This window comes from Camelus bactrianus, chromosome 9, assembly GCF_048773025.1.
Source record: "Camelus bactrianus isolate YW-2024 breed Bactrian camel chromosome 9, ASM4877302v1, whole genome shotgun sequence".
Taxonomy (NCBI): domain Eukaryota; kingdom Metazoa; phylum Chordata; class Mammalia; order Artiodactyla; family Camelidae; genus Camelus; species Camelus bactrianus.
Window position 1 is genome coordinate 28,908,843 of NC_133547.1, and position 25,269 is coordinate 28,934,111.

Genomic DNA, 25,269 nt, shown 5'->3' on the forward strand with positions numbered 1-25,269 from the left:
TAAGGAAGAGTATTTTGAAGCGCATTTCAAGCAGAACCAGTGGTTCCATAATTTCTGCCTACTATGTGTTCACTTATATTTTCACCATGGCAATTATATGTAATTTATTTAGTCTTCAAAATATCCATAATCATTTTAATTCATTAAGGATTTCAAAGGCACTCACAGTCATGGTCAATTTAGCACGACCTTTTTCAGCTTTCCCAGTCTAAATGTGCTCTCCAGATTTCCCTGGAGGCAACTTTATAATGTAAGTTTTTCCTATCTTACAGTTTTTACTATCACATACTTTTAAATATATATGGTAACAGAGTTAAAGCCCTACAATGTCTGCTATATTAACTGGTATTAAACAGCAGTTAACATGTTAAGTTTCTGTGTTAGAACTGAGTCTTTGCATTAAGATAGTATCAGATATTGGAAATTAGCAACTCACAAGCATATATATATATATGGACCACCATCTGATCTGCCTATTTTTAAAAACTGTGACATAATTTACATGCAATAAAGTGCATAGATCTTTATACGGTTCAATGAAATTTTGTACTTTTTAGAAAAATTAAATTAAAAAGCTCCAGATTTCTGCCTACTCTTGAAAAATCAAAATCTGGTTATACCAGGCCTCCTTGGCCACAAACAGCTGAAACAGAGCAGCACCGCTCACTTCAGTGTGTACGCTTTCCCAGTCCCCATCTGTCTACCTCTAGCCTACTCTACCATTTACACCAGCCCTCACCAGAGGGACACAGACATTTTGTAACGCCTGGAAATAAGGTGACCTTATACTTTTTCTTCCAAACTAAAATATCTAGCAAGAATAAAGGCATGTCCTACTCATAATCATGCCAGCACAACAGGCACGCTCCTAGATCACCATCCCAGGCAAACCAGACAGTCACCCAAACCTTTAAAACCCTGAAGTAATGCTCAAAAGTATGAAAAGACAAGCACCTTAAATATAATACTCTTATGTAATGTTCTTTTCTATAACCTTACATAGCACTCCTGTTTACCAACAGCACATTTATTAAGTGCTTCCTATGTGCTAGACACTGTTAAAAGCACTTAAAGCATATTATCTCATTTAACTTTCACATCAATCCTATTAGGTAGATAATTTAAAAAATCTCCATTGTACAGATGAGAAAACTGAGACACACCTATATTCACCAAATCAAAATTTGAACTTAAAATCTGAGTAATTCTAGAATCTTGGCTCTTAATGTTATCCTCTCTCCCTCTTGAAATAGCTTAAAAAATGAGGAAAAAACATTTTTAAAGTGTCATTTTATAATTATGTGATTAACTTTTTTCAGAAATGTTAACAGATAATCACTGGAAAGAAAAACTGTCTACAGGATAAAAAATAAAAACTAAAAATTCTACCATCATCTATCAAATATTCCATTTATTACTGGCATTACCAAAAGAGAGAAATGTGTAGTATTAGAGGAGCAGGCAGGGTAGGAAGCTGGGTATATTAAGGCAAAGAGTATTCCAGGAAGAGGCAAAGAAGGATACTTCAGATAGTGATGGAAGCAAAGAGGACAGCGTGCCTTCAGGAAAAAATCCAACTCATTCATCCAACAGATTTTAATGACAGAAAAAGAAACACAGGAGATTTGGTGCTGACTTAAGCAGCTTTGGAGATGAGTGGTGTCCACAAGACAACGGCAAAGGAAACGCACACACGCCCTGTACTCTAGTTGATGAAGTGTTTCCAGTGAGGGGTTAGGTTAACAATGCTGATAACTGCCCTACATGTATACTGGAAGTGAACAACTGCGAGCCAGGACTCAGACTGCTGGAATGGAAATTTACAAATAAGCAGGGAGAGGAGGCTATAATGATCCATGGAGTGACAGATTAGATTTGGATACTTCAGTAAGAATTCATGTTTAGCTTAACACATAGGGGGACTACATACAGAAATGTTTATAGACGTGTGTGTATACACAGGTTAGTACACACACATGTATTTCTTTGCTCTGTCAGCTGAGAGGGCCTAAAAGAAATGATGCCCCAGTAGCAACAAGCATACTAGCATCCTGATCTTGGCTTCTAATACCATTCTCCAATAAGAGGAACCAGGGCTCCTTAGAGAAATGGCTGGTTCTAGGACTGGGTCAAAAAATATACGAGGTGAGTTACGAGCATCCTGTAATGCCAGAAAGTAAGAGCTGAGAAAACAAGCCTTCATATTGCAGAGGGTATGCCAACAGCGCACAGGAACCAACTGCAAGAGCTCCCAAAGCCAAAGCGGGAAAAATGCGAGCAGCAAGTAAAGTAGTGCTGGATTATAACCCAAAGTATAAAGTAAATATTCATGAATCCATGCTGATACAAATAAATGACTGAATAAATTAATAAATGAAAGGAAAGCACAACTCTCTTGTATAAAAGAATTCCAAATGATTTCTACAGATATTTTGTCCTCAAGGAGGTGAATGAAGCATGTGCATAGTGCCTTTCTTCCTAAGAGTACAATATGGAAACGGGGACAAGAGGACTAAATTTACACTAGACAGACTTGACAACCGCTCAAGGCAGGTGATCAAGGTCACCATCAGCAGTAATAAATCATGTTCACAGTAAGTATTCTTGACATGACATAATGAAAACGGCACTTTATATCTGTTATATCCCTCTCCATGTCCCACAACCCCAGTCTAATCATGAGAAAAACATCAAATTCTAATCAAGGCACATCCTACAAAATACCCGACTTGCTCTCCTTAAAAGGGTCATCAAAAATGAGGAAAGTTTGAGAAGCTGCCATGACTAAGGAGAGCCTAAGGAGACATGATGATTAAATGTAGTATGGTAAGATCCTCGAAGGAAAAAAGGGCATCAGGAACAATTTATGGAAATCTGCATAAACTATGCGCTTCAATTAATAATAAGGTATCATTATTACCAAATATTGGTTCATTAACTCTTAACAGATGGAACAGACTAACGTAAGATGTTAATAATGGGAACTAGCCATACAGGTGTCTGGGTACTCTCTGTACCATCTTCTCAGTTTTTCTGCAAATCTAAAACTGTTCTAAAAATAGTCTTTAAAAAATGAAATAGAAATGAGCAAAAGATTTTAGAAAACTTACGTACTGTTGGAATTTTTCTCATAAACACATATTACTTTTATAATTAAAATTTCATTTATAACTTTTTAAAATTCCTAGGGGAAATGTAAGCATGTAATTTCAAGAATCATCTTAATTAAGTGATTATTACCTACTCTGTTTTGTAGCCGTGCAGGTTAGTCTGGTAGGTTTACTTAGCTGAGGCATGTAGCTTAGGGGCTGCTTAAAAGCACAGTCTCTGGAACCAAACTGCTTGAATCTAAATTCCACCTCCATGGCTGATAAACCTTGAGCAAGTTACTTAACCTCTCTGTGCCTCAGTTTCCTCACTGATAAAAAAGAAGACACTGGTAGCTACGTCATGGGGTTGTTGGACTAAATGAGTTAAAAAACAAAAGGTACTTAGAAGAGTAGCTGGAACATAATAAGCCCTCTGTAAATGTTTGCAGCTATTTTCATTAGTTTATACAGAAGCAGAAACAGGTTAATAACATAGGTTACGGCTGAAATGGAACCTAGTAGCTTTGAAATAAAAGAAACTTCTGGGACAATAATACAATCTGAATAGCTATAAGAAATGACATAATTGTATCCATCCCCAGTTTTGTGGTGCAAAGTCTATTCTTTATTGTATGTATTTTATATATAATATATATAACTAACTGAAGCTAGTTTATGGTAATACTTCTGCCCACTTATCAAAATCAGGGCTGAATGCCTCCCTAGTGTCATGAAGACTTGTGCTGTCCTCTTTCTGAAGCTTAACCTATGTTAGCCTTAAAAAAGAGGAAGGAAAGCCAGTCATTTCTATTCCCTACTCTGAAGTTTTGCAGTAAAAGCTACAGACAATACACTCAGGGAATGCCAAGTAAAAATACTTTTGAGATCTCAGGACAAAAGAGCTTGATTCTTGTGTGTCAACAACCACCACCAATATTCAAAATTAGTGCCGAGTATTAAGCAAGAACTACAAAACACTAATGGTTTAAATGCTTAAATAAACCAAGGTAATAAATTCTGGTCTTCTTGGAGTCCAGAAAATTAACTATGTGGAAATAAATATATTTCAAAATTATTGTATGTGTTTTTTATATGGTTTTCACTGCTCTTAGTATTAATTTCTAACACAGGGAACAGTAAGAGATACAGCCCACATTAACAAAAACTCTTTGGGAGTAACAAATACACTTACAGTATGGTCCTACAATATTCTGGCTAATGAAAAAGAGACACTAAAGTATTCAATATCTTTTAATAACCTTTAGTGAAAAAGGACATGAAAACAAATGTATGTACATATATATGTATGATTGGGACATTGTGCTGCACATCAGAAACTGACACACTGTAACAGACTACACTTCAATTAAAAAATTTTTAATTTTAAAAGTTAAATTTCAATTTCATTTTACATATAAAATCTAAATTAGTAAATTACTTAGAAATAAAATAGTAATTAAGAATATATTTTATAAAAATATTTCTATACCTATCAAGTTAAATTATTAGTCATATAATTACAAGATAATTTAAAAATTCTATAGTGGCCATATTGTAAATGTAATGAAATTTAATTTATACCACAAAGTAATATATATACAAATACTATGTTTAACCAGTCTTAACACTAGTTATATAGAAAACTCCTGTATCCTAATGTTGGCTTGTTTATTTACCATCCCTGTAATATGAATTTTAATTTATTGTTTCATTCACTGGTGCCATTTACTTTCTGCTTCATTCAGCTTATCAAGTAAGAACAGATCAGTCAGTTCCACTTTTTGGTTCTCATGCGTTAACACAATACCACAGTGTTTATACTGCAAACACTTCATGGAAATGCTTATGTAAATAAATGAAAAAAAAAAAAAACATGGTGTTTTCCTTGATTTTAAAAAAAAATGACAATAATTTTTAAAATAAGTCTAGTTAATTCAGCTTAACCCTTCTGGGAAAGCAATGAAAACAAGAAGGAGAGAAAAAGTTTCAGAACTTATCATTGGAAACTCACTTTTTTTCTGTAATGACTTCTGAATTTACAGGATAAAAGTGAAGTCTGAACAGCAGCTTTCTTTATCCAGCCACTTAGGTGTTATAAAAATAATAATAGCTGACATTTTAAACACTTAATTCTAAGCACTTTACATATATGAACTCATTTAATTTTCACAACAACCCAATGATGTAGGTGCTATTACCTCCTTTTGGCAGTTGTAGAAAGAAACTGAGGGAGAGAGTATTAAGTAACTTGCCCGTGGTTAGACACAAACAGTGGCAGAATGTGAAGGATTCCACCTTGGGGTTCTGGCTCTAGAATATATGCTCTTAGTCACCATGATGTATCACATGGTTAAAGAAGTTATAGTTAAGTGACAGGTACCCTGTGTGTCATTTAAGGGGCCTTAACTTCCAACTGAACATGCCAGTTACTATTATAAATGATGTTACATTACATAAACCATTCTAGATAAGTGCAGAAGAGGAAATCTCCTAAGAGCTGGCACATGTGTAATAAATGAGCTACCTGAATTTCATAGTTCCTTCCTCAAAGATTCATTTTTACCTCCTAGGCACTAAGCCATAACCCATGAACATTCACATTAGCTTTTCCTAAATGATAACCATTAGAAATCACTTCTAGAGAGGTTTACTGCTAGAAGAACACAGCAGGAGGACATATTGGAGACTAGCAACTTGATGGTTCTAGTATTTCACAAAATTTCTTGGCACACTATAGAGGCTGAAAATTAAGTAATACTCATCAATGATAAAATTAATTCTCATTGGAATTTGCCTGAAATAAATGTACACATCCTCCTGTATATTCACTCTGGATAAATCCACAACACAGGATTTCAATTAAGACTTTGAAAATTTATGCAGAACTTTCCTCTTACAACAGAATATAATATTTAATGGCATTAAAATTTTTACTTAATTCCTTCTGTTCAATAAAATCTGCTTTAGGAAAGTTAACATACCACTCTGACTATAGTTCTGTCAAATTTAGGACCCAGAATTCATCAAAAGTTATCATTTATGAGATTAGTTACATTTTTATAAAATAAAAGTGATACACTCTTAAACTGGAAATCATTTTTTGAAAATTAGAGAACTATTTTACCTGAAACTGATGATAAAGTATTATCTTCCCTTCTAGACTATTTAAAAAACAAAAAAGAAAAACAAGGCACCACTGCACCACTGTCCCAACAGTAAACTTTTATTAAAATCTATTTTTAAAATAGTATTATATAATCAAAAAGCTACAAGAAGTATTAGACTAATTGTCTAATTTTCTTCAAATATATATTATAACTGCAATGGACACTTCCAAGCATTGAGTATCAGACAAATTAAGCAATTTGCACTACTCTTTCTACTCCAATTAAAAACCCTGCACTTTTCAAATTCCCAGTGTTTGAACTTCCTTGAATGGTGTTCCACCTGGGAATGGGAAGGTATGTCACAAAGACAGAGTATAAGATTATTGTATAAACTAGAAGAACATTTATAAACGTGTTCTTTGGTGTTCAGAACACATTATTTCTTGGGCAGGAGCAACAATAAACCTGAACTGGTACTTAGACTGCACACATATTAATCTGCAGTCACGTGCCTTCAGCATTTTAACATAAGATGCAAATTTTGCCCCTGTAATTATTCATAATGCACCTTAATGACACTGGATAGAGATCTAAAACTTTGAATTCCACATCTGCTACTTATATAAGACTACAGGGTAACCTCCCCCTGGAAATAAGCAGTGGACAGAGAATCAACAAACTCTTATCATTTATCCTGTCAAACAAGTAAGTGTCTTCACAGTCCTCTGATCTCCCACATTAAGCTCTCCATTTTTATTTGTAAATAAAAACAGTAGACACGAAGTGCATACATATCTTTACTCTGTTAAGGGCACAGAGTTCCTTGGCAGGCACTAATTTTCGCTAATCAGTTCTCAATAACTACTGTAATACGAGCTTCATATTCTCACTTGGGAAATTTCCATGAACACCATACTTAAGACAGTTATCATAAAACTCACAAAAAATCCTGTAGAGTGGTAGGAGGTGGATGTCCTCTAAAATTCATTATGAAGTTTGAAAACAAATACTTAGCTGTCTTCTTCAGCTCTGAACTGTCACTATTGTGGACATTGAAGAATTTCCAACTCTAATCAATTTTGGAATCACAGAATTACAAAATCAGTAGTCTCTGGTGTAGGCACCTCATTCTTAACAAATTATAAAATGACAAACCATATTCCAAAATTAGTCAACAGCAAAACTAGGCCTAGAACCTATACTGTGTGATTCTCTTTCCTGAGCGATCTCTGCAACCTCCTACTACCAATTTCACCAAACTGTATAAAACGTCTAGAAAAGTGATCTGCTAGTTCAAATCAAAGAACTACATGAAACCTACACATTCCAAAGGCAACTTAAAGAAGGGGATTCCAAATAGATTCCAAAAGTTTCTACTTCTAGGGAAAACTGTCTTAAATTTGTTCCAATGACATTTTCTAGGTTTTCTTTCCATGCTACAGAAATCAAAAACATTTATAGCTTAAGAATTCATCTCATTATTTTGAGACTGATGAAAGTCAAATGTCTATACCACCACTGTTCAACAGAAATTTCTGTAATGATGGGAATTTTTATATGTTCACCATCCAAAATGGCAGCCACTAACCAGAGGTGGCTAATAAACCCCTGAAATGAGGCTACTGCAACTGAGAAAGTGAATTCCAAATTTCAATTAAATTAAATAGCCACATGTCTAGAGGCTACCATACTGACAGTGCAGATCTAGATAAACTCCACGGAAAACAGAACTGGTTAATGAAATAATGAAAACTGAGCAGTGTTTTTAGAGTGACTGCCATGTGAAGTAGCTGAAAATAACCCACCATTCTGCATTCATGACTCCTGGGTTCCAAAGGAAACCACTATTCATCAACAATAAGAGGTTGATGAAATCACATAATCTAAATTATACATACAACTCATCTGTGAAATGGAGCTAAAAGAACTTGCCTTTGTGGGGACTGTGTGATTAATACTGCCTGTATATAAAAGTACTCTGTGAAATGTAAAGCACAATTATACGTCATCTCTATCACTAGTTCAGGGAAAGGGAAATGTGGCTATAGACCTATCACAAAGCTATTAATCTAAGCCTTGCCTCAACAACACAACTGACCACCTGAAACAACAGTCAAGAGATTTTGTACTTCATTGCCTCACGACAGGCAAAGTACATAAAGAAAATGGTATTCAGATTACACCAAAGATGATCTGCATACCCACAGTCTATATTCTTAAAAGCTAACTTTTCAAACAATACCAAAAAATTGGCATCCTTTTTCTTAAGGAGGCAAAAGATAAAATACTGGCAAGGCCACGGACACGATACTGACAAGGGTCCCTTACTCCAAAAGAAAAACAGTGGCCAGCTCTTTGCTATCTGGCCACATTTACAACTATGGTGGTACTAAAGAACGGAAGTCCAGGGATATTTCTCAATACCCAGAAGACAAAAGCATGGCCTGTGTCTATGTCCAGGAACATATGTAATAATACCACCTTAAATAGTTACAGAATTTAAACTTTTTACCTATTTTTCTGAATATTACATTTCATGTGATTTTTGTAATAATTATTAAGTAAATAAGGTGTAGTATGAGACTCTTAACAAGCTAAAAACATAAACAAGCATATTATTATACAGCATTTCTTATCATTGATAATGAGGTTAATTTATATGTTCATATATACTCCCTTTAGGAAAACAAACAAACAAAAAAGCTCTATCAATTCAAATAAACTAAAGAGTATATTTCCAGATTTTGGTAACAAGGTTCCAAAGACAGAGAAAACAAATTCTTGTTAAATCCAAGATTTATTCTGAGATGGCATTCATAAATCCTTTTAACCCTGACTGAAGAACCAAGTATTAAAATCGATCCAAAGATAAATGAATGAAAATCCTCTGGCCACTGCTTATTAATGAGAGTTGGTTATCCAAAAGATGGTTTTTACATTTTTAAATCAATTCATCAGCCATAAATGGTAAGCTTTTTTATTATTAGCAATACAATCAAGTACTTAAATTTTGAAGTACTGGTTTTCTTATTAAATGTGTAACATCCTTACAGATTTTTAATATTACATTTTTGTAAAAAATACATTTCCACACATCCTTTTATCTCAAAGGGTAGTCTCCTTTTGCTATCTTATTACCAATTTTCTCTTTTCTCACTTAGGATCAGCTTTCAATTCTCTTCCTTCCTAACCTACAAACTGTCTACTCACAAACTAAAACTCATTATTAAAACACTGTAGAGATAAGGAGTGGGTCCAACTTGTTTTAAATTACCATCATTTTAAATCTGTGAAACAAGGGATAAATATGCAAAATGAGCCTTTCAAATGATATAAATCTCCTGTGGGAAACAAAAACAAATAAATATCTTAACTAAATCTTATTTATATTAATAAAAACTTATTTAAATTGATACATTAAATAAAATCAGATTTTACCCTAAATTGAAGTAAATGATTTGTCAACTAATACATCATTTTAAATTTCAAATTCAAAATTAACCAAGTTACATCAAAAAGAATAAATTTTACTGTATGTAAGTCAAAAAGCAAATTTAAAACAATTAACCCAGTTAAGGACAAATCTTTATTACAAAGGTATGCTTCTTTAAATAAATGGCAGATGTGTTATTTTAGTAATAAATTTGTTACTAGTATTTAGAACAAGATAACTTTATTACCATTTACTTATTCATAATTAGACTTCAAAATCAAGCTATTAAAATGAACAGGAATGTAGGTAAATCCTTTTCTAAAAATATATATATATATAGTCTCAGAAGAATGACTTATGTGACTGTCATTTCAAGGAAAATTCAAATACTAAAATTTTGAGGCTACAATTCAAGTCCAGTTATCTAGGGCATTTCAACTTGAAAATTATTCAGGTTAGAAATAAACTCTTAAAAAGAGCATTTAGGACAAATACAAGACATGCTTTTAGTTTCTGTTCTTCAGAACAAATCAGAAAGTGAATATTTAATTTACACACATAGAAAGTATTTATTGAAATCTTATAAACATCTATGAAGCACCAGAAGGTCTCATCTAAGTAACATGAGGAGTCCTCATTTCCTGCACCCAGACACACCATTATAACTATGGACTGAACTACTACTTACTATGAAAGAATGGGAGTATATTATTAATTATCATTGCCATCAAATTTAGATATAAAAGAGGCACAGAAAGTTGAAAGACTTGGGTATTAACATCAAGTCAGGGAGTACAGATGTATATAGCTCTTTACTTCAGGAGAATCAAGTCTCATGCCTCGTTAATCCACTTTTAACTAGACAGAGAATAAATTCTGTGTTTACCCCTTAATTGAAGAAAAGAACATCAGAACATAATTTTGATTTTTGAGAACAAAAATTCACTCAAATCAGTGATTTTAGATTAAGTTTTAGGAACAATATAGAAAATTGAATCCAGGCAGAAGTATCAACAATATAAACTTAAAACCCTAGCCTTCTTATTAAAGACCAATCAATGCACTGTGTTACTATTAACAAGGAGGTTAAAATCCCAGATTTCTAAAATTTGCCTATGTCAAATGCGTCCAACTTCTAAAAACCAAAGACTGATCTTCACTTTTTGCATTCTTGTTCTCACACTTAACAAAGTTTCTATTATGTATTGCACTGTATCTGATTAAAAAATAATTTACTCTGTAAAAATTAAACATTTGGCAAAACAAAAACAAAAACAAAGACAAAAACCCATAAAATAACTAAAGCAGACTACCCTGTTCCCACCACTGTGTGCACACTTGTCTGTAGCTAGGATGGCATTTAAAATTTTACAAAGTACCCAGTAAGGATGCTAAGGGAAAATAGTTGACAAACCTGAAAGAATAGCTTCCTTCAAATACAGTAACATATGGGAGAACTTCCTGATGTCATCCACCAGCTCCTTGATGTAATCAGGATCCAAAATGGAGTTGGAATTTATGGACTTGAGCCCCATTTCAGAAGCTGTCACATCAGCAGAGAGTTGGCCTGATGTCAAAACACGTTTTTTCTTTGTCTTTTTCTGTTTGTGAGCAATCATCCTTTCATGGAACAGTCAAAAGAACTGAAATCCTTAAGGGGGCAAGAAAGAAAGAAAGAGAGAAACACAAATGCTATATTAACCAGGGGATATTTACTAGGTTTTCACAAACAGCCCAAAACCCACCTCAGCATTCTATTAAAAAAAAATCCTGTACTACTTAGCAACTTCCATTTATTAAGTGCCAGTAATCTTGACAACCCTATGATATGCAAGCTACTATTCTCTTCATTTCACAAGTTAGGAACCTGAGGTTTGGAGGGTAAAAGATGTGCCTAAGTTTTCAGCTGATACATGATGAACTGGTACTTGAATCCTGATCTGCTTTGTTACCAAAATTCATGCACCTAACAAACTTCTTAACTCCTAGGGTATAAAATTTTTTAAACTGTAAGTTATTCTGAAATGTCACTTAGTGGAAGGACATAATCTCCCTCATGGCATCACCTTCAAAAATACATATGAAATATGAGCTTTGAAAAAAGAAAGACCTGTTTTCAAAATCCCCCTCCATCACTTACTACGTGTGACCTGACAAGCTGTTAATCATCTATTCACTTTGGTATGCTCATTTGTAAGATGGGAATAACATCCTGACAACACCTACATCATGAGCTTTTGTAAGCATTAAAAGAGACAGTGGTATAGAAGTGCCCAACACATTAAAGAAGTTTCAATTACAGTTTGTTCTTAAATATAATGCATACTCATACACACACATATTCTGGGTTATCACCTTTCATCAAGAATATTTCTTTGTTAAAAACAAGTTCTAAGGATGTCCACTAATCTGAAACACCTGGATTGGTTGAACAAATAAATGTATGATTACTGGAGCAATATTTTTGGTAATTTCAGAATGGTGTAATAAAAACACAATCTTTTGTTATAAGAAAGATAGACATTTGAATCCTGGCTGAATACTTTCTAAATGTGTGACCTGTACAACTGCTTACAGGCTGTGTGAAGATTAAAAGGGAACATAAAATTAGAAGACTACATATATTAAAACACCTAAACCTGGCAGATAGTTGGAACTCAAGAAAATCTTAGTTTGTTTCTGCTTCATCCTTTCATTTTACCTTTCCAGAATTAAAAGTCCTAATTTTGTCTATATCTCTTGAAATCAAAAAGGAAATGACCAGAGGCATTAAATTAGCTCAAGCATTATCATTAAAACAGTTTTCAAATGTTTTGTCTTGAATATTTAGATAATTTCAAAATGGTAGAATTACTAAGGACTTCTGTGAAATTTATAATAGAAAGTTTTTGTAATATTTATTTCTGGGTCACACATAAGATATATTCTTTCCTATACCTCGCCCAACTCTAGATTTTTTTCCCTAATCTACAGCTCTTTAATCTATCCAATTCTATCTCTACTACACACTATGTGAATTACCATCATTTCTTGTCTGAGCTATTGTTACTAATTTCATAAAGATCTCTCTATATCCATTCATGTCCCACTCCAAATGTAGTGAGTGAGTACATTTTCAAAACATGACTCTCATGTCATTTCTCTGCTCAAAACTCTTCCAAAGGACAAGTGAAAAGCTACTCTACACTACAAGGGTCAACATGAGATCTGGCTCCTATTTATCTCTGCCATGTCCTCTGGAGTCACAATTCCTACTCAACACTCCTGCCACACACACCTCATTCTCATTCTTCCAACAATTATTTGTTTACTGCGACCCACAGTAGGAAATAATTTTACATCATGAGCCAGTATACACATTAGGTATGTTAACGTTTGTGTGCGGTGTGTGTGTGGTAATGCACAAACATAGAACAGATCCTGGCTAAGGAGCCAGGTGATACACGCAGATGTTTTCTATCTTCTCCCATTTCGTTTTTTAAAATGCTGGTTGCAATCCACCAAATTGGTCTCATACTTTTAATGGGTCCTGTCCCTAAAACTTGGAAAACACCAACTACTGGACTTGGGGTCCTGTCTATCTGCAGTTCCATTTGCCTGGACTATTCCTTCTTTGTTTACTCATTCTGATCTCAGCTCAAAGATTATTTCCTCAAAGAAATCTTCCTGGACCTCCCTCACCCCCATATCCACCACCACCACCACCAAACTAGAAAATAATCTCCTGTTAGATGCTTTATAGCATCTTACACTTTTCATCACTGCACTTTCTGAAGTTCAAATAGATGATTCATGTCTCCCTATCTAGACTATCACCTCAAGGAAATCATGACCCTGTCTGTCTGCTAACCATGTGTTCTCTCCTTATAGCACAGTGCTTGGCATATGAGGGATGAGCAACTTAAAACTGTCTGCAGCATGAGTAAAGAATTTGCAGAGTGAGTAACGAGCTTTTAAATTTGTAGAGTTTCAATTAATTCTTATAGAAATAAAAATGGTTAACTCTGGATTGTTGGGAGTGTTTTGAATGGAAAATATACATGTTTTTTAAAAATCTATCTCTAAAATAGTATTTTAAGAAAATAAGCACATGACGTTCAGTAAAGGCAGGGGTATACAAAAGTGAACTCACAGGTGGATTTCTAATATTTTTTCTCTACTTCTGGTTATCAAATAAGGTACCCCAACACCTCTCTAACAGCTTTTAAAGTTCCTTTATTCAATACTGTTGATCTCAAATTATTTCTAAAAATGTAATTTCTACATTTTATCTGGTTTCAAACTTATCTAACATTAATCCTTAAATATGTAGATAACTTCTAAAATGAACTCAGGACAATTTTAAGGGCACTATTATTATACCTAAGTCTCCCCTCCAACAAAAACAAACAAAACACTCAAGTGCCTTGTTTGGGCAACTCTTTTAAAATCACTAATTGAGAAGACTATTAGTTTAATTTATCAATTTTGCAGCTTACTTAATAAAGTCACTCTGATCAATTTTGATGGCTTTTAGTTTAAGAAATTAAAAAACTGGTCACTACCACTGGTAAAAAGATGGCTATAAAAACTAAAGCATATATCACAAGTCTCAAATAAAACAATTCACCTATCTCAGCAAAAATAATTTACTTTAACTGTCAAATTAGTAACCCAAAGTTGTAAAAAGTGTTTTAAAAATGCTTGAATATTTTTAGTCAACATTAAGAACATCTGTAAACAAACAAAAAAGGTGGGGAAGAGAGGAACTAAAAAGGGTTATACTCCACCTCTAGTCAGCATTGCAGTGAGCAAGGCACTGCTTTTGTTATTGACACTTTACTACTTTTCATATTGCAAACTGAAAAAAGGAAATATAACAGTTGAAAAAAAATGTTAGTAACATAAGTTAATTCAAGCTTTCATAAAATCTGGACTATGATAATGAGAAAGTTTGGAGGACATATATGTTCTCAGACCATTCACATTACTTTCCCATGTCCCCAGATGAACATCCTCTAGTTGGTGCTAACATAAAATGTAGTTACTAACAGATTTCAACTGGCAATTTAAGTACATGATATAATAATACGAAAAGCACTTAGCAATGTTTGGTTCATCATGAAGCCACAGTAACTGTTCGCCACTATCACCAGCAGCACTTTACTGTGGGAGGATGCTTTTTAACACACTTAAGTAACAGATAAAATGTGGCCTCACTACAGTATATAAATTGTGAACAAGATATATATAGGACTGGAAACAATTCCAGAAACTTGACTTTGCGGAAGCCTACTAAATCGCTTCCAAGTGAAGTTTGAACTGTGTAAACAGATTGTTGAGCAAAGTATTTGTGAAACTCTCCTAATTCTCTTGCATCTCTTCCAACTCCAAATCACCAGCTTAAAAAAAAAAACCCATTTTATCCATTGTGCAAGAACTTTGTAGCAAAAAGAAAATTACTGTGCAAAACTATTTTCTCTGTACGTTCTAAATTCTAAGTATTATATCTATTAGAAGTGAGAACACTAACTTTCCGGTACCTTGGAATGTGGCTTTTCCAAGACTTCAGTAGCCTGTGTTAATCGAATGTCCCCTGCTCCGTGTACCTCCGCCCTAAATGTATTATTACAGAAGTATTTTCATTTTAGGCACTAGGCTGTCTAGCTGAAGAGTTAAAACAACCCCAAATATCAATAGTTCCCATCTTACTATTTCTACCCAGAAAAATCTCCATATATTTCAGAAATCTGAAATTTCAGTACAATTTCTGATTGGCAAGAATCTACTCAGAGATACTTATTAAAAATCAGAAAAAAATCATTCTGGAAGTCTTTGATTGTATTTTTTAAAAGCACTCCCCAGGAAAAAAACACAATAGGGGCGTGTTAAAAGTTTTGTTAACAATATGCAAATAACTAATTTCTATGTGCGTGCAAAGCACATAGACTTCATTCCTGTGCAGTTAGAACTCAGCACGTTTAAAAAAGATGAAGCTGCCCAAACTCCCACGCCTCCAGAATATCTCGCATTCCTGGGCTCTCCTTTGACCAGCCAAAAACTATCCAATGCCAAAGAGCACGTTCCCTATCCCTGGATTTAAACAGAGTGGGAAAATAGAGCAACCAAAAGGGGCAGCAGGCATGGATCGCGATGAACAAGAGACAGTGTCACAGAGGCAGCTGGAGAAAGCGAAGGGCGCTCAGCTCCAGCCTTTAGCAACTAATACTCCTGCCCTCCGAAAAGGTATGACGCCAATTTCCTGCGAAAGAGAGTCAAAAAGATGAACATGGAGATTCGAGGATCGTTAGCTACCAGGACTCCAGCTCAGTCTTGAGCTCACCCATAAAAAAGAAAACAGGGGGATAAGTTAAAAAAAAAAAAAGTAAAAGCAAGGCGTAACGGAATTGGGAAAAATCAATTAGACTGAGGAGGCCTTTGATCGAAATACCCCTCCCTCAGCCCAAACTACAGAGACGAGAACGATGCACTGCGGATATCCTAAGACATCTCGGGAACGAGACCCAGCTGAAGGGAGGGCTGCTGTCGGGGCAGGTGGGGACCGGGTCGGAAGCAAGACCAGACTCCGCGGCAGGGAGCACTGATTCTGGGACAAAGCTGCCTGAGTTTAAACCGCACTCTGCCAATTACTAGTCTGTGAGTTCCGGCAGTTTTAACCTGTTTCCCCTTGTGAAAAGTTAAATAACCGTGGAACTGTCGTGAGGTTAAAATACGGAGCACTCTTAGAAAACAGTACGTCGAACCTGGGATATGCTAAGTGTTCGCTTTTATTATCGTCATCATCTGCACAGGGCCACTGCTCGCGCCCTCCCGGCTCCTCCGCTCCCGCCGCACCCGGTCGGACCCTTCCCGGAGGACCAGGGGTCCCGGGAACACCGGGCCGGCCCGCCGCCAGCGCAGCCTGTGGCCGCCCCCGCTCCCGGCCGCCGCCAGGGCCGCGCGGACCCTGGACGGCAACGCGCGGGTGGCCGCCGCGGGTGACCTCAGCCCCCGCCGCAGCCGCCCCACACTCACCGCGGCGCTCCATCCCGCGTCCTGGACGCGGACGCCCGCCCGACACTCACGGCCGCCGCCGCCGCCGCCGCCGCCGAGGGCTGGAGCTCGCCGCCCCCATCCCCCACGGCCCGCGGACGCCCGGCCGAGCCTCCGCCGCCGCCCCTGCAGCTGCAGCCACGACCGCGCCGGCCGCCGCCGCCGCTCCGCCCCCGGCCTCGCACCTCCCGCCCGGCCGCGGCCCGCCCCCTTCGCCCCAGCCCATTGGCCCGCGCGCTCGGGGGGCGGGGCCCTGCGCGGGCGGCAGGTGGGGGCGGCCGCGGGCTGGGCGCCGGGCGCGGGCTGTCAGCTGTGCCTCAGCCCGCAGACTGTCCCCGCGTCGCGGCCGTGCTGGCCGCCCCGCGCGGCTTGCGGCAGGCCAGGCGGAGGGACCGTCCTAAGTCACCTGCTGACCAGACCTGGCAAACAGGAGTTTACCGGATGAGCAACCTACGTTTCTCATGAGGTACTTCTTTTGACCACCTTGTTCCTCTCTCTCCAACTCCTTTAAGGAAACAGAAACAAAAACAGGCCCCCACTCAGGTGAAGTGGAGCACAGGCCTGGCTCCTTTCCAGAACGAACTACCTCAGAACCAGCCCACTCCCCCGCCCTCTGCACGGGGTAGCAGTTTCCGCTTAGACCCATGCTACTTCAGCTGCTCTCTCAGAGTCGCTCGGAATGAGAAAAGGGTATGGAAAAGACGGAATAATTAAGGAAAACCAGCAGGGGCCGAAAGTACATAAGCTCCCATATCATACTCCTCACGAGAACAAGCCACGTCAGTTCCTCAGTGCTGGGACAGTCAGAAAGAACTGGTGGAGGAACAGGACACAGGAGGAGGGTGCTGGAGTGGTGGTGCAGGCGGGGCGCACTGCCTACGGGAGAAAGCAGGGGAAACACAGGCCAGGTGAGGACGAGGGGCAGGAAGAAACGGGGGCTGCAGGCATGGGGGGGGTGCAAAACCAAGGAAAGCAGCAACATGTGAAGGCAGAAAGACAAAATACTGAGACAAAAGAGAAAGGAGAGACAGAAAAAGGAAGTGACTATGATAGAGCCAAGTGACAGAAGTGAGAAGGAGAAAATACTCGTTGGAAAGGGAAGAGGAAAATCTCTCACATCTTTGACCCCTTACAGTGAAAACAATGTTAGAGAAATGAAGCAAATTTGGCCCTTCAGGTGCTGCCTGGAAAAGATAAATATAAAAATGTTCAGCTTTTTAGTTATTTTAGCTCCATACTGGATTTTTCAGACTCAGCTTACACAAATTTACCCCTTCAAACCCCAAACACAGCAGTACCAAGGACATGCTAAAGATACTCTGGAAACCTCAACTGAAATTTCCTTCTAACCACACTTAAAAAGAGCAACGCACCACAGACTCTCACCGTAAAAACTAATGATGCCCTGAAGTGAAACAAACTAATGGGAGGTCAGGGGTCCCTAACCAAAAGGGGACTGAATTAGCACAATTCTTATTAAATCATACGCAAGGTTTTGGGAAAGAAATGTAAGAAAGTCACTCAACCTCAAATACCCCCTTGTATTCTTTTTTTAAATATATTAATTATTTTGTACTATCTTATCCCATTATCACCATTTCCTTAATAAAGAGGATTGAGTTCCTTATTAAAGTTGAACTGACAATGTCTTGAACAAGGTCCTCATGGGGAGAAAGGGTATCTGTGGTAGAAGTAGTGAGGTGACAGAGACAAAAAGGAGCGCCAGGGAGGGAGGGAGAGGAAAAATCCATGAGATGTGAGAGGGTGAGAAACGACTGTGTAGAGGAGAGAAAGACAGAGAGGGAAAGAAGATCAAGAAAGATGCAGAGACAAGAGGAGGCAGAGAAAGAAAAAATAAGATGGAGTCAGAAAAGGGAAGATAAGAGAGCGATGATAAAGAGAAAGAAATAGGGAGACCAGCCACTGACAGAGAAAGGGAAGAGCGACACCTCTCACACACAAATAATTCTGGGTAAGTGAAACCAGTGAGGCCCCTGCAAAAGATAAATACGAGAACCCACGCTCCTTGACTTCCTGGCCTCCACTCTTATTTTGCAGACTTAAGTTTTTAAAACTTACCTATTAAAATTTAAACATTAACTGTGCCCAGATCAGAAGCACTAGAAATGCTAGGTTCACCTAACAACCACGTGTTCCTTCAAACCCTACTGGAGGAGAAATGCACAGTGGACACTCACCGTGGAAACCACTGATGACTAAACTGAAGGACATCAATGGGGGAGAGAGGAAAGGATACTAAAGGCCATGGAAGGTAAAGCCAGAGCAACCCTCAGGGAGCTCAAGGGAAGAAAGTCTGCCCCTTGGCTCTGCTTTAGGTTAATCTCAAGACCCTTCCCATCAGGTTTATCCATAAACCATCTCAAAACAGCCAATTATTGTTCATAGAATCGACACACAGTGGGTCTTCAATGAGTATTAGATGGTTATGAGGCAGGCTATCTGAGGGAAATTTTGAGGAGTCTTTCAATCCTAATCCTCCTTTTAAATCTTTTTATAAAATATATTGTCTGTCATTTTCTCCACTGTTTTTCCTTATTAAGTAGGAATTTGAAAGTTTGAAACATCAGCAAAAATAGTAGTTCACTTTCAAATTAAAATGGTTATTTCATTAATCCCCTAACTGGCACCATGTTTAAAGAAAATTTATATCACATAAGTAAGTTTCAAGTGTAAAAAGTACACTATTGCAACAATATCTTTCTGTAAGCCCAAAATTCTTGATTTGTAATTAAACAGTAAAGGGTTAAAAGAAAAAAGAAAAAGTAAAAGCATCTGTATATGTATTGTAGAAGTCCAACATCTTAAAATGTTCAAGAAGTTGCCGAAAAATATTTACGGAATTAACGTAAGTGAAGAGAAACTGTGTTTGTACCATTTTACATTATTATTGTCTATTTTTCCCTTCTAAAACAGAAATTCACATCCTCTGTAATGTTGCTCTTCAGTCTTTCTGTAAAGCTTCAACTTACAAATTATTAAAATCTTTTTCATGTGTTGTCTTCAGTGTTAACATAGTATTATTATTTTTGCTAGGTGAGTATCTTCATATTCCTCAAGTTGATTCTGTAGTTTAGATACCCTACTTTTCGTAATGATTCTAAAAACATTTTACAATGTCTGGAGACATCTTTGGTTGTCACAACTTGGGAGGGTGTTGTACTGACACCTAGTGGGTAGAGGCTAGGGATGCTGCTAAACATCCCACTTGCACAGGAGATCACCCCAACCCTCTCCCTTCCACCCCTAACCGAGAATTACCCAGCCCCAAACGGTCCATACTGTCAAGGATGAGAAACCCTGCTCTAGGTCTAATGACCACTTTATAAGCAATACAGAAGACAGGGGAACATGTTAAATTACATCACAGGATGCACCCAGCAAAATCTAGACTCTAGGTCATTTTATAGAGCACACAACAGTTTCTTAAATAAATTGCATAGAAAACAATGGAAAGAAAATCTCTAGATTAAAAAGGATTTAAGATTTTAAATATATCAAGTGCAGAAATAAATGAGACCAGACTTCCACTATATTGTTTTCAGACATTAGACTATAAACAGCATAGGACCCTGATCATGGAGAGATGGAATCACCAACAAATGAGGTGATCCCTACAATCACCCCAACTTTCTACCTAGAGCACATTCTAGACCTTGGCACAGGAAGGGGGAAGCCAAACAGAAAGTGGTAGTCCTGTTAAGTTGAGGAGAAAGAGATCATAATTCAGGGGGAGACTGGGGCAGCTGGAATCTGCAGGACAGAGTATCAGAGAGGAAGAATGTAGGCAAAGGAAGAGCTCCAGAAATTTGCACAGGCAATTCCTTAATTTTCCTGCTGAATACAAAGCAGAGTGTGAATAGGGGGCAACTCCACAAGGATGGGCAAAGAATTTCCACAGGTTGTGGCTGAACAATTCCCAGGGCTCCCACAGGGTTGGGAGACCTCTGAGTTTTCATCAGCCAGAGTAGAGACCTGTTGAATACTCAAGGAGAGATCCCAGAAGGGCATGTGTTAGTAGTATACCTAACCCAGCTCTCATAAAGTAGTGTTCTAGACTCACCCCAACGAAGCCGCAAAATCAGCCTCAATTTGTACATTTCTTTTTTAAAAAAAAACCTGATATTTAAAATGAAAGTAATAACAGTGTGTGTGGCATTTACAACGTATACAGTGGCATTTACAACGTATACAGAAGTAAAATGTATAATAACAGCAAAAAGTAAGGGAGGAGGGAAATGCAAGTAAGCTTCTTACATTATATGTGAAATAGCATAATGTTTGAAGCTATATCAACTTAAAATGTGTATTAAAATCTTCAGAGGTACAGTTAATTAGCCAATAGTGGACATAAATGGAATTTCAAAAAATTAATCAATCCAAAAGAAAGCAGAACAAGAAGAAAAAAATAAGGAACAGATAAAACAAATTAAAGACAAACAGCAAGATGATAGACTTAAACCCAATCACATCAGTAATTACACTAAATATAAATACTCTAAACACTCCTATAAAAAGGCAGAGATTGTCAAATCAGATAAAAAAGACTCAGCTACATACTGTCTGTAAGTAACAGACTTGAAATATAAAGACACAGAGAGATTGAAAGCAAAACAACAGTAAAAGATATACCATGCAAATACTAATCATAGAAAAGCAGAAATAGCTCTATTATAGCAGACAAGGAGTTTTACCAAGGATAAAAAGTAACACTTTATAATGATCAGAGTTAATCCATCATAAAGATATGATCTTAAAAGTGTATGCACCTAAAAATAGAGCTCCAAAACATATGAGGTAAAACCTGACAGAAATATAAGGGAAAATAGACAAATCTCAATGATAGTTAAGATTTCAAAACTCCTCTCTCATTTAGTTATAGAACAAATAACAGAAAATCTGAAGGATATAGCAAATTTGAACAATACTATCAACTAACTTGACCTGATAGACATTTATAGAAAATTCTACCCAACAACAGAATATACATTGTTTTCAAATACACATAAAATATTCACTAAGATAGAACATATATAGGATCATACAACAAGTTCCAATAAATTTAAGAGAATTGAAGTCATACAGTGTATGTTCTCTGACCCCAAAAAATTAAATATGGAATAAATAACAGTAGGATAATTGGGAAATCCCCAACTATTTGGAAATTAGAAAATATATTTTTAAATAATTCACTAGTCAAATTTATACAAGGCAAATTTGAAAATATTTTGAACTGATTAAAAACGAAAACACAGTATCTCAAAATGTGTAAGTTACATAGTAAAAGAAGTGGTTAGAGAAATATACAGGTTTAGATGCTTTATTAAAAAGAACAGAAGGTCTAAAATCAATTATTTAAGCTTCTACTTTAAGAAGGTAGAAAGTGAAGAGCAAATGAAACACAAAATAAGTAAATGGATAGAAATAATGGTAAGTGAAAAAATCAATGATATAGAAAACAGATAACAAAGAAAAATCAATGTAACTAAAAGTTAGTTCTTTGAAAAGATCAATTAAATAGATAAATATCTCATTGAACTGATCAAAATAAAGTGAGAAAACACAAATTACTAGTATCATGAATGAAAGAAGGGACAACAGTACAGACCCTACAGATCATTAAAAGGGAAACAAGGAAATGTTACAAACAACTTTGCCAAAAAATTCAACAATGCAGATGAAATGGAACATTTTTTGGAAGACAAAAATAACCAAACCTAATACAAGAAAGAGAAAATCTGAATAGCCTTATATGTAGTAAAGAAATTGGATTCATAATTCAAAATGTCTCACAAAAAAAACTGCAGATTCAGATCAGATGGCCTCACTAATGAAATCTATTGAATCAGATGAAACAGTCCTACAAAAACTTTCAGAAAACAGGAGGAAGGAACAATTTTATGAGGTTGACATTACCCTGATACCAAAACCAGACAAAGATATTACAAGAAAATTACAGTTCAAATTTCTTAACACAGTATTAGCAAGTCAAATCGAACAATGTATAAAAAGAATAATACATTAGGACCAAGAAAGGTTTGTCCCAAGAATCAAGCTTAGTTTAATATTCAATAGAGAAAAATCATGTGATCATCTCAATAGATGGAGAAAAAGTATCTGACAAAATTCTGCAACCTTTCATGATTAAAGCAGTCAGCAAAGTAGGAATAGAAAAGAGTATCTTCAACTTGATAAAAGGCATCTACAAAAAAAGCTATAGCTAACATCATAGTCAATGATGAAAGACAGTATTTTCCCCTTAAGATCAGGATCAATATTGTTATTGAAGGTCTTCGCCAGTATAATAGAACAAGAGAAAGAAATAAAACACATTCAGATTGAGAAAAATCAGTAAAACACTTTATTCCAAGTTGACATGTTTCTGTACCTCAAAAATCCTAAGAAACCTATAAGCTGTTACAACTAATAAATAAATATAGCAAAGCCACAGAATGTAAGATCACTATACTATGATCAATTTAATTTCTATATACTAGGAACAAACAATTGGAAAATGACATTTTAGAAACTAATACCAATTACCATAACATCAAAAAAAAACCCAAGATATTTTTAGGACTAAATTTAACAGAATGTGTGCAAAAGCCTAAATTTAAAATTATAAAACACTAGTGCAAGAAATTAAAGAACTGAATAAATTTATAAGTATATCAAGTTCATGAACTGGAAGACTCAATACTGTTAAGACTTAAATTTCCTTCAAAGTCATCTATAGTTTCAAGCAATCCCAAACAAAATCCCTCCTGGCTTTTTTGTAGAAATTGACAGGCTGAGTCTAAAGAGTATATAAATATGTAAAAGATCTGAACAGCCAAAATTTTTTTGAAAAAGAACAAAGTTGTAAGACTCACACTGCCTGATTTTAAGATTTACTATAGAGCTGCAGTAGTCAAGATAGTGTGACATTGGTATAAAGAGAGACACAAACCAACAGTACAGCGTCTAGAAATAGACCCACATATATAATCTGTTGATTTTCTAGAGGTGCCAGAGTAATTCAACAGGAGGAAAGACAGTCTTTTCAATAAATGGTGCTGAAATATCTTCATATCCATATAAGAAAAAAAAAATGATCCTAGATCCTTACTTCACAGCATATCCTAAAATTAACTCAACATGTATTACAGACCTAAAACTACCAGTCTTTTAAATTCTGGAATCAGAAGAGGCAGTTGCCTATTTTTCTGAATAAAAGTTCTGGGAGAACACAGCCATGCCCGACTGTTTATGTATTGTCAATACCTGTTTTTGCTCTACAACAGCAGAGTTGAGTAGTTGAAGTACTTTAGCCTGTAAGCCTAAAATATTTATGATCTGGTCCTTTAAGAGTATGTTTGAGGATGCCTGTTCTAAAAGAAATCTTGGGAGAAAATATAGGGAACAATTTCTCAGACCTAAAAAGCAAGAACCATTTTAAAAAATTGGTAAACTAGACTTCATCAAAATTTAAAAATTCTGCTCTTTGAAAGACAACTGTTAAGAAATGAAATACAAGCCCACAAATTGGGAGAAACTATCTGACAAAGGACTTGTATTCAAATTCATCAATAACTCTTAAAACTCAGTAATAAAACAAACAACACAATAAATTAATATGTAAAAGATTTGAACAGACACTTCAAAACAGATCACAACTGGGCAATAAGCACATGAAATAGGGCTCAACATCATAGTGTCAGGAAAATGCAAATTTAAGCCACAATGAAATACCACTAACTATCTACTAGAATTCTTTATTTTAGTTAGACTGAAGTACCAAATTTGAGGTAGGAAGGATGTAGAGCAACTAAAACTCTCTCACACATTGCTGCTACACCAAGTATACCACTCTGGAAAACAGCCTGGCAGTTTCTGATACAACTGAACATACATTTACCACACAACCCAGCAATTCTACTCTTTCATATACTCAAAAGAAATGAAAAATACATTCATCCAGGAACTTGAACACAAATGTACATAGCAACTTTTTTCATCATAATCAAAAACAGGAATCAACCCAAATGTCCATCAACAGATAACTGAATAAACAAATTGTGATATAGCCTTACAGTGGAATACTACTTAACAATAAATATTCAGGACACAGCAAAAACCATGCGCGAATCTCAAAAACATCGTGCTAAATGAAAGGAATCTGGCACAAAAAAATATATGCTGTATGATTTCTTTTACATGAAATTCTAGAAAAGATGAACCTAATCTTTAGTAACAAAAGGCAGAGATTGTGGTGTGGGAGGTGGGGGGGAGCTCCAAATGAGCATGAGAGAACTTTTTGGAGTTAACAGAAATGTTCTATATCTTGATTATGGTGACTACATGGGTGTATACATTTGTCAAAACTCAGTGTACAAAAATCTGTCATCATTTTAGTGCTTAATGAATATTAGATAAATAAGTAAAATTATATGAGGTTCTGTTTGAATAATTCTTCAATATCAACTTCCTCCATCCCTTAATACTTTTCAAAATATTTTCCATCTTCTTCCTTAGAAAGGAACAATACTGTATTTGAAAACTTTCTCAGTGACAAATACTGGAATGTTTTTTAAGAAAAAGGAACAATTTT

General features: G+C 36.2%; 1 protein-coding gene across 2 annotated transcripts in view; it reads right to left on the minus strand.

Annotated features, from left to right (window-relative positions):
- ARHGAP29 (Rho GTPase activating protein 29) overlaps positions 1-25,269 on the minus strand; it is a 67,178-nt gene that overhangs the window by 39,359 nt on the left and 2,550 nt on the right. The window contains exons 1-2 of one of the 2 annotated variants that reach the window (XM_074369993.1): positions 16,644-16,790; positions 11,044-11,280 (exon numbers count right to left, since the gene is read on the minus strand). In XM_074369993.1, coding sequence (XP_074226094.1) covers positions 11,044-11,248 — 205 coding nt within the window. In that variant the 5' untranslated portion in view covers positions 11,249-11,280; positions 16,644-16,790. Of the gene's footprint in view, positions 1-11,043; positions 11,281-16,643; positions 16,791-25,269 lie in introns of those variants that run through there. The other variant, XM_074369994.1, reaches the window with a different exon arrangement.